The 13903-nt window shown below is 39.2% G+C and overlaps 1 protein-coding gene across 1 annotated transcript; it reads left to right on the forward strand.

Annotated features, from left to right (window-relative positions):
• The first annotated feature begins 4122 nt into the window (after window positions 1-4122).
• On the forward strand, window positions 4123-9877 carry phb (prohibitin). Its single transcript, XM_027139187.2, has 7 exons — window positions 4123-4271; window positions 6915-7019; window positions 7191-7352; window positions 7642-7784; window positions 7881-7997; window positions 8081-8176; window positions 9107-9877. Exons 2-7 carry the CDS (start codon window positions 6935-6937, stop codon window positions 9317-9319), a joined length of 816 nt encoding a protein of 271 aa, XP_026994988.1. The 5' UTR covers window positions 4123-4271; window positions 6915-6934; the 3' UTR covers window positions 9320-9877.
• The last annotated feature ends 4026 nt before the right edge of the window (window positions 9878-13903 follow it).

Here is a 13903-nt window from a genome sequence, read left to right on the forward strand (position 1 = left end):
ACCTCCCGATTCGTAGCCCAACACCTTAACCACTTGGCTACCATATGCCCACATGCGTAGACATGTCATAATGAACAGTGCAAGTGGGATATAGGAATTCTGGTATAGTGACTTCATAAGGAATATAAATATATGCATAGTAGTATATGTACTGTACATATGTAGAATCATGGGAAATGCAATACCAAGAATGTGCACAAAGAGGAATCATCACAATGAATGGTTTATTCTGGTTCTGCAGTGCCATCTATTGCCATCAGTCTGAAACGAACATATACATGCTGACGGACACGACACACTAAAACTAAATTGCATATTGACCCAGATCCCTTGCTATCAGACAATCAGACCAAAACCTCAACATTACGGTTCAGATCTCGCCGTACACATGGTAGGAGAGGGAGAACCTCAGAAATGAAGCATGAGTACATAAAAAGCACAGGAAGATCTTGAACTTTGAATTACATCTGCTTTAAAAATAAAATGTAAGTGTATATTGTTCCTTTTCTGTTATACTCGATGTTCACTTTGTTTAGAGTGCTGAGATAATTATGTTGTATATGTTGTTGTCCAGGGGCACGGTGGCTTAGTGGTTTGCCTCACACCTCCAGGGTCGGGGTTCGATTCCTGCCTCCGCCTTGTGTGTGTGGAGTTTGCATGTTCTCCCCGTGCCTCGGGGGTTTCCTCCGGGTACAAAGACATGCATGGTAGGTTCATTGGCATCTCTGGAAAATTGTCTGTAGTGTGTGATTGCATGTGTGAATGAGAGTGTGTGTGTGCCCTGCGATGGGTTGGCACTCCGTCCAGGGTGTATCCTGCCTTGATGCCCAATGACGCCTGAGATAGGCACAGGCTCCCCGTGACCCGAGTAGTTCGGATAAGCGGTAGAAAATGAATGAATGAATGAATGAATGAATGAATGTTGTTGTCCATGCTACCATTGGGTAGGGTGACCAAAAGTAAGGAGAAAGGGGATTTTGTAAACGGGAGGAAAAAAAATAATCAGGGACCATCAACATTCAACTAATCAGGACAGGGAAGTGTCTCTATTTAACCGTTAGTTTAACATTCTTTTACATTAATTCTAGGCCATTGGAACACCTGTAATTTATTTCATCTCATGTCTAATTCAAAGCAAAAAAATAATATTTGGTGTTTGGTTTCACACTAAAACAAACCTAAATGCAAAGGAAATCCCTGGCTAAGGGATTGTTCAAGTTTGTTCCTTTGGGAGAAAGATTTACTGAAGACTCCAAAGCCTTCAGAGCAAAAAAAAAAAAACCCCCGTTCAGCCAATCTTTATAAGATCAAGTTCAAATCCTGATGATGCCACAGTGATCCAAGAATTGGTTGTGGATACCAGGTGGGAGGGACAGCATTCTCTTACTCCCCTGTCAATCACAGTGACACTGGCCAATCCGGGGCATTTGTGAGCCCATGTCTGCAGATTTAAGGGCAGGGTAGGGTGGAGAACAATGAAAGAACTGCACTGCTGCCATCTTGTGACACTAAATGCAAAAGGTTGCTTTAAATAAAGATTATACATTACAGCAAAGTTTGTCCCTGGTGGTCTAGCTGCAGGATCCCATGCTCTTACTGCCATGGCCCTGATTCAATTCCCATGTAGGGAACCAACCCAGACACTGAGAGGTTAACTCACAGTCTCGGTCCCAAGCCTGGATAAAACGGGAGAGTTGCTTCAGGAAGGACATCCACCATAAAATCTGTGCCAAAATCAGATAAGAGGATTGGATGGTCCGTTTGTATCGACCCAAAACATTGGCTGAAGGACAGCAACAACATTACAGCAAAGTGAAAATGTTCTGCAGAGGGTGAGCCATGTTACAGCACTCCTGGAGCAGAAAGTGTTATGAGTCTTTTCTCAAGGACTCAACAGTGGCAGCACTAAAGCTTAAACCATCTTGAACTTTCTGATTAGTAACCCAGAACTTTAACAGTTAAGGCACTACGACCCCAGCAATAAGTAGTGCATTATGTAAATGTCTAAAAAGTGTAATATGATTCAACACACTGGGCAGAAATGCCAGAAATATCAGAAATACACTCTGGGCACCATACACACATTTACACCTGGGGCAATTTATCATAGCTAATCTGGGTGGAATATACTGGTCCAAAAAGAACAAAAAAAAATATTTATTTAAAAAAGTAAATGAATATAATAAACACATGAATTATTTTCAGTATGGTCTGTATATGGATTCCATGAATTGTATCATGTAGGTTTTTTTAAATACACATATTATATAAGTATATTCTGTATGAAAAAATAAACATAAAGAACAAAAGCTAGAAACTCGGCTCCAGATTTCTCCGATACTGCCAAACTTTCTGACACATCCTCCAGGATATTTCTCTACAAGGATAAATGGTGTGGCTTAACAGGATTGCAAAAGATAAGCTTTACTTTTGAGATATGTCCCTACAAGATATCTGGCTCTGCAAGAGTACAGAGGGTTTTTCTTTTTTTAACGTAAAATGGAAAACAAAACCTGCCATCGATTATTCATCGATTAGAGGTGAAGTGTTGTCTGTTTTTTAATCGGATTACCGTCTGTCTTGAGAGCTAGGACTTTTCTTCCAGGATAGAATTCATTCTCAGCCTGTCACTTTGTGCTTTAAATCTATACAATTAACAGTTTTATACAGAATCCCAGTGCAGATTTTTGATCAACAACCTTAAGGCATAATGTGTCTGAACATGTTTTTGGTATCATAAAGCACTTCTGTATAATCGTCTACAAAAGAATATTGAGGCATCTTAAAAATCTGTGTTAAAATTTGTATTTGTCTTAAAACCTACAGCATTTTCCCGTTCCCTTTTTGTTCCCTTGATCTTACTTGAAATCGTTCCATAAGCGAAGAAGAAAGAAAATTAATTAGAATTGTTCTTTTTTTTTTTTTTGCCTAATACAGGAATAGATATGAAATTTTAATGTTACCCTCAAAACTTTCTGAGGACATAAAACACATTTTGACCAAAGACAACCAAAAGCATATAGCAGTTTTTGATAGAACTAATTCTATATTTCTTATTCCGGGGGAGGAAACCGGTGTACCCGGAGGAAACCCCCGAGGCACGGGGAGAACGTGCAAACTCCACACACACAAGGCGGAGGTGGGAATCGAACCCCCAACCCTGGAGGTGTGAGGCAAACGTGCTAACCCCTAAGCCACCGTGCCCCACTAATGATTATTTTTTATTTATTTATTTTATTTTATTGTTTAGGCAAAAGTAGGTCACAATGTAAAACTCCCTGAGATGACATCAGGAAGAAAACTTGAGAGGAACAGGATTTAAGAGGGAACTCATCCTCTTTTAAGTGACATCAGATACTTGACAGATCAGAGTGTAGTGATCATCTCAAAACCACTTCCTAGTAACCCATAGGTAAGTCGGTTCCTCATTCTTCATGGGGCTTAATTGTCTGAATACCTGAAGATATTCTTTTAGGGAGGGGGGGGCTGTGATCTATTAAACTCAGATCCATTGATCCAGTAGTGATCCGATTTTATTTATATCTGTATTTTACAGTTTTTCTTTGGATATATTTTCTTCTTTATGGTTAGCATAACAAAGTGCTAAAAATCTGATCTTTTGTATGTCATAGTCGTGTCAACCCTTGACCCTGACCTTGATAATTCCATGGCTTTAGCTGGTCAGGTTGATCGAAATGAAGATGAAGATGAAGATGAAGATCTCCTGGAGATGATGCACTCCTTGTGATGCAATGCTCACACAGCCTACCATTATTGCTTTACAACAATTAGCAGAAATTAAGAAACATCCTGTCCATCATGTGCATCAAACATCATGTATCTGTGTGTTCCTGGATGAAGAATTCAACAATAGGCCCCCTGACATCTTAGATTTCTACCTGCACTGCCCATTTTGACCAGCAGATGCCACTAGCGTGCACTGTGCTGAATAGTCTCAAGAAACGTCGTTACTCCACTTTTTCCTCTTTATCAGCTGAAAACAAAGCTTCGTTACTTCAAAAACCATATTATTATATTATTAAAACCATAAAATCAATCCTATTACTTCGATTTCAAAGAGTATTTACGCATCGAGTTCAGAATAACCGACAGCGTTCAGGCGAACCAATACCTTCTTTCCGTACTCATAGGTCGAGCTGCGCTGTATCCAATCAGAATGCTTGTTATTTCTCAGTCTTGCGCATGCTCACAAAGCACACGCGTTCATGTGTTCGCTACAGTGGAGGTCACAGTGAGCCGTCAGAAGCTTGGTAAGTTATCACGTTGTGTCAGAATAGAAAGCTTTCCGTCCGGATTTAACCGGTTTTATTATTATTATTATTAATTCCATGTGGGATAGAATAATAACAATAAGCTCTGCTGACGTGAATAAAAAGGTTTAGAGATGTTTTGTTATGCTAGTGGTGTAATGTTAGCTAACACTAAGTTCGGCTAGTTACATGGCAGGCAGGTTAGCTTCAGATGGCGCATTAGAGAAATTAGCTTCTTGTTTGTTTGTTTGTTTGTTTGTTTTATTATTATTATTATTATTTATCTTTAGTTTGTTTGGCTGAACATGTGCTTTGTCTTCAGTAGAATAAGCCTCTTAATAGTGCTCACGTTCTTCTCCACAAACCTACATTTCGTTTTCATTTACATCAGTCACGACTCTAAATGCACTTGTCTAGTCCTCCCAGTGAATCAGAAGCTTTATTGCCAGGTATGTTTTCACATGCGAGGGATTTTTTTTATAGTGACAGAAGCTCCACAGTGTAACAGAATGACATACAATATAGACAAATTGTATGTACAAGTGTAAAATGTGCAATTGAAATATACATTTATGTTTTAATAGTGTGTGTGAGAATAGAGTTGAGTGTTCCGTGTATGTTAAGTGTTCATCAGATGGATTGTCTGAGGGAAGAAACTGTTCCTATGTCTGGTCGTTCTGGAGCTCAGAGCTCTGTAACGTCGACCAGATGGCAACAGTTCAAAGAGGGAGTGTGGGGATGTGAGGGGTCCAGGGTGATTGTCTTTGCCCTTTTGCTCACTTTGGAGAAGTACAGGTCTTGGAGAGTGTGGAGAGTTGTGCCAATGGTTTGCTCAGCAGTCCGGACTACTCTGTGTAGTCTTCTGAGGTCAGATTTGGAAGCTGAGCTGAACCCAACAGTAATTGAGGTGCAGATCCTGTGGCAGGTTGAACTTCCTCAGCTGGCGAAGGAAGTGCAACCTCTGCTGGGCCTTTTTCACAGTGGAGTCTATGTGAATGTCCCACGTCAGGTCCTGGGAGATTGTGGTTCCCAGGAATCTTAATGACTGCACTGCTGTCACAATGCTGTCCATGAGGGTGAGTGGGGGGAGAGCAGGGGGGGTTTCTCCTGAAGTCCACGATCATCTACACTGTCTTGAACGTGTTCAGCTCCAGGTTGTTAAGACTGCACCAGACAGCCAGTCGTTTAACCTCCAGTCTGTAAGCAGACTCGTCACTGTCCTGGATGAGGCCGATCAGTGTGGTGTCGTCTGCAAACTTCAGTAGCTTGACAGAGGGGTCCATAGAGGTGCAGTCGTTTGTGTACAGGGAGAAGAGCAGTGGGGAGAGGACAAAACCCTGAGGGGCGCCAGTGCTGATGGTGCGGGTGCTGGATTTGAGTTTTGCCAGTCGCACTAGCTGCTGCCTGTCTGTCAGAAAGCTGCTGATCCACTGACAGACAGAGGAGGGCACGGAGAGCTGGGTTAATTTGGGCTGTAGGAGTGATGGGTTGATGGTGTTAAAGCAGAGCTGAAGTCCACAAACAGGATCCTCCAGATGCACAACTTTGTTGTGTGTCCAGATGCTGCAGAACATACTGCAGTCCCATATTGACTGCATCATTCACAGACCTGTTTGCTCAGTAGGCAAACCGCAGAGGGTCCAATGATGTCCTTCAGATAAGCCAAAACCAGTCTTTCAGATGATTTCATGACCACAGACATTAGAGCCACAGGTCTGTAGTCATTAAGTCTGGTAATTTTGGATTTCTTTGGGACGGGGATGATAGTGGAGCTTTTGAAGCATGAGAGGACTTCACTCAGCTCCAGTGATCTGTTGAAGATCCATGTGAAGATGGGGGCCAGTTGATCAGCACAGGATTTCAGACAGGTTGGTGAAATGCTGTCTGGGCCTGGTGCCTTTCTTCTCTTGATCTTCTTGAAGACCTGGCACACGTCATCTTCACTGAACTGAATTCTAGGTGTGGCGGTGTCGGGGTTTCAGGAGGTTTGTATTGGGCTTTTTCAAACCTGCAATAGAACTCGTTCAGGTCGTCTGCCAGTTGTTGATTCATCACAGTGCAGGTGGATGGTGTCATGTAGTCAAGTAGGACCTTTCCACACTGAAGCTGAGTCAATAGATGAAAACTGAATCCATAGCTTTATGTGTCACAATAATCACAAACCGGTAAAAGATCTTGTGGTGTGTACTGCCAAATGTTCAGCAGTTCATCCCTGGTGAAACTGATCAAATTTTCCTGACACAGAACAGGAAAAACTAACAAAAACAGAGGAAACACTGAGGAGCTAAGACTGAGCCTGCAATCCTGAAATATATATCTGCATAGATGGATGGATACACAGACAGATGGTTGGATAGACAGACAGACGGACGGATGGCTGGATGGACGGATGGATAGATAGATGGATAGATAGACAGGCGGATGGATAGATAGGCTTTGAGTAGAGTGATTATCTTGTAGGTCAATACATACAATGCATAATATTTGTAAATATTTATGTACTTAAACCTTATATAATTTTATTTTTTAGTTTATTTTTTTCCTCCTGGGTCTGCACTAGGACTTTGAGAAACTCAATTTCAAACCTCTGTGTATCCTGTAATAGAAGAATTGACACTAAAGCTGATCCTGACTTCTTTACAGGACCTTGATTCTCTGTTGCCATGGCAAAGCTTTTTGAGTCCATTGGGAAGTTGGGATTGGCCTTGGCCATCGGAGGAGGTGTGGTTAACTCTGCCCTCTACAATGGTAAGGACATTGCGAGGTCTAAATAGTTCTCGATTGTATATAATTTTATCAATTTATTTGTTATTATCTGAAGCTTAGTATTGGATATAAGTGTATATATCCAAAATATCTTCATTCTTTTTAGAGGAGTGTTGTTTAAAACCATATCTGTGCTCGTTGTCTGTCCTGCAGTTGATGCCGGCCACAGGGCGGTCATCTTTGATCGCTTTAGGGGAGTTCAGGACACCGTGGTTGGAGAAGGAACACACTTCCTGATTCCTTGGGTACAGAAACCCATCATCTATGACTGCAGGGCCAGACCACGCAATGTTCCTGTTGTCACTGGGAGCAAAGGTAAGTGCTGTCAGGAAGAGGAACTGATTCTTATGATCCTGATTGGAAAGAATTTGGTTATGGTCATAATTTTCTTACAGAGGAGTAAATTGCATATTGTCTGTAAGTTGAGAATGTGAGGATGTTTAAAACACAATGAACTCTGTAATTATAAATGTTCATGAATACAACGGTTACTCTGACAATGGCCTGTGTGTGAAGGTAAATTAAGAAGGTTGTTACAGTAATGATGTTTACCATGCCAGTCATCAAACACTCATTCTATCATATCTCTCATTCTCTTTGTCAGATCTGCAGAATGTGAACATCACTCTAAGAATATTGTTTAGGCCTGTAGCAGCTCAGCTCCCAAAGATCTTCACCAGCATTGGTGAGGACTATGATGAAAGAGTGCTTCCTTCCATCACTACTGAAGTGCTGAAGGCTGTTGTGGTGGGTAGCATGACGAGTATAGGTGAATCGATATGTATATAATGTTCAGGTGTAGGCTTCACTGATTGGAGTGTGTGTGTGTGTGTGTGTGTTTAGGCCAGGTTTGATGCAGGAGAACTGATCACTCAAAGAGAGCATGTGTCCAGGCAAGTCAATGAAGATCTGACCGAGAGAGCATCCACTTTTGGCCTCATCCTCGATGATGTCTCACTGGTAACTTGCCCCTATAATTACTTGTCTTGTTTTTCTTCTTCTTCTCTGTACTTCCATGTATAACTCTTCTACCATGTTTGCAGACTCATCTGACGTTCGGCAAAGAGTTCACAGAGGCTGTGGAAATGAAGCAGGTGGCCCAACAGGATGCTGAAAGAGCAAGATTTGTTGTAGAGAAAGTAAGTGACTGACTTAAAGAAGTGTTCTTTAATTTAACACCAACTTGAGAAGTGTTTAAGCTGTTGGCAGTTTAAGTGAAGGAAATTGTAAGGAAGGAACTTGGTTGAGTTCAAGTGGTGTTAATTAATAGTAGAATTTATTCAAACTCACATGTACGTGATAAGTCCGATTTTCCAGTAGGGCACACTGTTAGCTTGAGGCCATCCTTAAAAATGTTTTGGTTTGCAGTAACAAAAAAAGGGTTAGTAGGAAGGTCTTTTTTTTTCTTTTTTCTTTTCCAAGTTTCAGTATTAAAAAAAAGTACAATTTATGTGATGGTGCTTACGTAGGTATGACTTTAAACAAATTAGCATATCGTGACGTCACTGTCTGGGTCCTCAACCCGTGCCTTCGGGCGCATCATTGCAAACCTTATTTTGATGCTGGGCAAGGTTTTTCCAGAACTTCATGCCAAGTTAAAGTGGTGTCGAGTGTTTTTAATAAACTTTTTAGATGTATTATGGTGCCCGAGCCCGTTAATATTATTTTATTGCTTTTCTATTAGTTGTTTGAAGAGTAAAAAAAAAAAATTTGGTCGGTCTCAACGCAAATTTACAACCAGCAAGTCGGTCGGACTTAAAGCAAAAATAAATAATTGAGTCGGTCCTAAATTGACAGGGTCGGTTGGGTTATAGCAAACAAGAATATTTATAAGGATGGCCTGAGTATGCATTCATTCTTTTTGTATTAGTAATCAGGTGCCAGAGCTAAACATCATGAACTATCAAGAGATATTATGCTGGTATTTAGAATATCTTGTGAAAAAAGTTTTGAGAAATGTTTGTAAGAACCTGGAAAATGAATTTAACTAGTTTGTGGTAATAAGTTCAGGCCCTACTAGAAGAAGATATGAGGCTATAATCTGTGTATAATTTACTGTGTGTGTGTAGGCAGAGCAGCAGAAGCAGGCAACCATCATCTCAGCAGAAGGTGATTCTCAGGCTGCGCTGCTCATCGCCAACTCTCTGGCTGTGGCAGGAGACGGTCTGGTGGAGCTGAGGAAGCTGGAGGCAGCGGAGGACATCGCCTTCCAACTCAGCCGCTCACGCAATGTCACCTACCTGCCCCCGGGTCAGGGCACACTGCTGCAACTGCCCCAGTGAGGCGCGTACACACACTAACAAACATGATCCCACACACTTCAGTGCACTTCCCCTTCCAGGATACAACGAAGGAGCCATGGGAGAAATAGCACCAGCTGAAGGTCTATCTACCCACAACAAAAGTTGCCAATTCTCCCATCCGTTTTATTAGTCTCCACCCTGTGGCTGAAGTAACGGACTGGAGGTTTTCCACTAGTGTAATGGCATCAGAGGGTGGATTGGAAAAACAGCAGCTATGCAGTGTGTGTGTTTATGTTTGTACAATATAGTGTAACATTAATTGTGTGTTAACAGTAATATTGAGATGGAAACCCCCCCAGAACTGGAATTCAAGAATAAGGAATTAGACAAAATCCAGTAAATAACTGATAAAATCAGTTCATGTGTTGGTTTCACTCTCTGTCCCTTTTAGCCTGTTTTCCTTTTTCTGTTCTCTGTATTGTTTTTCTAATTGTGTGGCAGTTCCATAAGTCACAGATTGTTGAATTAAAATCATTTCTACTGAAATGTAATGAAGCTTAAGTGTGAATCTAAATAAATTACAAACAACTTCTGGTTCCCAGACTCAGTAATGATTAACAGTCATCAATTATAATGCAGACATCCTTTAATTTAATTACATATCAGATAAATGTTTGTTCAGTCTTTATTTTCAGAAGCAAATTGTGGATTATGTACGTGTTTGGAAGAAAATTACAGGTTTATTGTTCTCAAGTCAGAGTGAAAGATTAAGCAGGTGAGCCTTGAAGCAGGACAGTAAATATCTGCCCCATTCTTTTCCTAAATGAGTGTTAGGAGCTATGATATGAAGGAAAATGTTGAGAAATTATGAAATTATGCTGATTTAAAAAAAAAAAAAAAAAGCAAGTTTTTAATTTAATTTATTTATATAGCACTTTTAAAAAATTTCCCATTGTCTCAAAATAGCTTTACAGAAGTATGGAAACAAGAGAGAGAAAATGAAATCCATATATAATAATGAGAAGAAGAAAAATAAGTGAATATATATATATACAATTGAGGTTTTAAATTTAATTTTAAAAAAAAAAGGATTAACTTTATATATCTATCCCTATCCCTAATGAGTGAGCTGGAGGCGATGGCGGCAAGGAAAAACTCCCTGAGATGATATGAGGAAGAAACCTTGAGAGGAACCAGGCACAGAAGGGAACCCATCCTCATTTGGGTGACACTGTACAGGAATATTGTAAATGTAAATAATGTCCTTCCTACAACAGTTTACAATCGTGCAACAGAGAGCTCCTGAGGAACTAATGGGTCATTGTAAATTCCAAGCATAGCACAGACCTGATTGCTGATCAATTCAATTCAAGTTTATTTGTATAGCGCTTTTTACAATGGACATTGTCTCAAAGCAGCTTTACAGAACATAAACATAGAACAAAAGGTTATTGTAAAGAATAATATAAAGATTAGTATCATACAAAATTCAAGATTAATATTAGATCTATTTAAATGTGTTTGTATTTATCCTCAATGAGCAAGTCTGAGGTGACTCAGGTGACTGGCGAGGAAAAACTCCCTTAGATGGTGAAGGAAGAAACCTTGAGAGGAACCAGACTCAATGGGGAACCTCATCCTCATATGGGTGACATTGGATATGTGTCAAACTTAAGGCCTGAGAGAGCTGAAAAGGTCCGATTATCTTATAATAAATAAGTCATAAGGGTGCGTTGAATATAAACTACATTTCCCATAATGCATGCCGAACATGTGACCCGTGAAATGACGGCATCCCACCACTAGGTTGCAGTGTTTCCACATAAGTGACATTTTCCGCATTAAGAAATACAAACAATGATCACAAAATGTCCAGAAAGAGAAAAAATGATTCAGATGGAAGGTGAATATATGTTTGTGCTTCAACCGATATGTCTTTGGTGTTATGAGGCAGTGGTGGTTGTCAAAGTATAAAATCTACGCCGGCATTTAAAGCAAAGTTACTGTCATAACTTCTTATTTATCTTTATTCACTTGGATAGTTTGATAGTTGATTGATGGAGTAATGTATGTTTCCTAAGCTGACAAATTAAAAGGATTTATGTTATAATAGAGCAACAAGCAAACATTTCTTTTTTACATTTATGCAAATATATGTTATATTTGTAAGTTGAATAATAAAAATCCAGAGTTATTTAACATTAAGGAGTAGTTGCATTTATTTTACATTACATGTAGTACATTTATACTGCCTCAAAGTTACATCTGGCCCTTTGATGGCAACCATTATGCTGATGTGGCCCTCGGTGAAAATGAGTTTGACACCCCTGCACTGGAGGGTGTGATTATAAATATACAGTCTAAAAAATGTTGTATTGATGAGGAGGTTGTTGTCCTCAAAGACCACATGGAGTTCACATCTCCTCTTTAGTATCGCAGAGTCCAACTGGAGCTGGTAGATCTCTAGATGTCTCAGGATTCTCAGAGTCGGCCTCATCTCAGTGGAGGTCCAAAATCTTCATCGCACGGAAGACGATCTGAGCTGGTACAATTTCTGGATGCCTCGGGATGGTAGAAAGAGAGAAGCAGTGGACAGGGATTAACATATCTGCTGTTCGTAATATTGGCAAGTCTGATGTAATAGTGCGCAATATTATGGGATGTATTATTTGTACGCCTGACTAAAGAGATGAGTTTTTAATCTACATTTATACTGGTGTGTCTGAGCACCGAACACTATCAGGATAATTTAGACCTTAACATGTATCTGCCTGACACAAAACTTAGGAGGTAAATATTAATTTAAACTAAGTGGTTGAATGATATGTCCAAAAGATTTACAATACAGGAAAAAAATTTGTATGCAAATTTTATTCTGGTAATATTTTTTCCCAACAAAGGTGACTCTATTATTTAACACCTGTGACAAAATGCCTTTGACTGAATCTGGAGCCTGTCATGGAGACATGAGAATAGGTCACCAGTTGATTGTATGGTCTCAAATACATTGTGGATTTGAAGGTGGCAGGAAACCCAGAGGAAACTCACATGGAAATAGGGATTAACCGAAGTTCAACACTGAACCAGAGAAGCTGAAGCTGAGGTGGCATCCCATGTTCTGCCCACCTAAATCACTAGGGTAGTTTTACCTTATTTTAAATCAAGAATTCTAACGATATACTGTATTTAACAGTAGAATTCCCACACACTTTAACTCATTTTCACCCTTAAATTAAGTCTTTGAGCTCATGTTCACTATTTCAGTGGCCACATATTTATGGTCCTTACTGTATTTACAAGCAATGGTTATTTAGCTACATGGTTTGGTGGTGATAGATTCAGAGCAATTCCTGTCAACAGTGTGTAGTCTGTATTTTCATCACTTGAAGGCTAACAAATAGATAAATAGATCTTTTAACTCCTGCATTCTACTGCCTAAAGCATATCAGCCTTAAATATTTACTCCTACCTAAAATTTTAAGTCTTTATGCTTAAATCACCCCCTTAGCCTAACTTAAATTGTTAACTTTGGTATTTTTATTGAACATTTCCCTCTACATCCACTAGATGGTCTGAGTATCCATCTTAGATTTTGGTGAAACCAATTAATTTACCACAGATACCAATCTTGAATAGTTTGTTAATCGTTTTTCTTATTTTTTATTATTAGAAGCAGAGTTCTGGTTGCTATCTCAGTTGCACTATTGTTTACATATTATTACACATTATTTACATTTACATTATTTACTGTAGAGTGTCACCCAAATGAGGATGGGTTCCCTTCTGAGCCTCGTTCCTCTCGAGGTTTCTTCCTCTCATCATCTCAGGGAGTTTTTTCTCACCTTCGGCTTGCTCATTAGGGACAGGGATAGATATACTGTGTAGTATCATTATTTTTTAATCAATTTTAAACTTTAATTATATATATTCATTTATTTATATTTATCCTTATTTTTCCTTCTTCTTATTATTATTTATTTTCTCTCTCTCTTCTGTTTCCATACTTCTGTAAAGCGTCTTTGAGACAATGGGAATTGTTAAATGTGCTATACACATAAATCGTATTGAATTGAACTGAATTAAATTCTGTCTTGTTTTTATACAGAACATTCAGAATATTGTTACAGCGAGAAGCAAATTAAACCCAGTGTCCTGACATTTCAAGCCTCAGTGGTCTTGGTTCAAAACTTGACACCTGCTTGCCAACTCAGTTCACCATTCCATCCACAGATGTCTGACCTGTTTCTTCAGACAGTTGTCTCTTTGTCTTTGCATAAGTAGCTATTTAACTCAAAATTTGTCCTTGTCTTCTTAGTTACTAACAAGGCCAGCACATGGAGAAACCAGCACTACAGATTTATGGGGGAAAAGGTTATTGAACCTGCCTTATTTCACAATATTATTTTCATTTTGTAATTTTACAACCCATTTACCTTGTGTTAATTAACAGATAATGCTAGAAAAGTGTCCAACTTTCATTGTTTATATAGATCTAAAAGTCGTTCTCATTGACAATGTGTTTCATGTTATTTTTTTTTTTATTTTATTTAGCTTGAGAATATAAATTGTTTTATACATAACTTCATAAAAATATATTTTTAGATTATTATTTTTAATTCTTTT

Source organism: Tachysurus fulvidraco, chromosome 15 (genome assembly GCF_022655615.1).
Source record: "Tachysurus fulvidraco isolate hzauxx_2018 chromosome 15, HZAU_PFXX_2.0, whole genome shotgun sequence".
NCBI classification, from domain to species: domain Eukaryota; kingdom Metazoa; phylum Chordata; class Actinopteri; order Siluriformes; family Bagridae; genus Tachysurus; species Tachysurus fulvidraco.

Coding starts and splice junctions, on each gene's coding strand:
- phb (XM_027139187.2), top strand. CDS start 6,935: ATGGCAAAGCTTTTTGAGTCCATTGGGAAGTTGGGATTGGCCTTGGCC. Junction 7,020..7,190: donor TAACTCTGCCCTCTACAATG/GTAAGGACATTG, acceptor TCTGTCCTGCAG/TTGATGCCGGCCACAGGGCG. Junction 7,998..8,080: donor TCCTCGATGATGTCTCACTG/GTAACTTGCCCC, acceptor CCATGTTTGCAG/ACTCATCTGACGTTCGGCAA.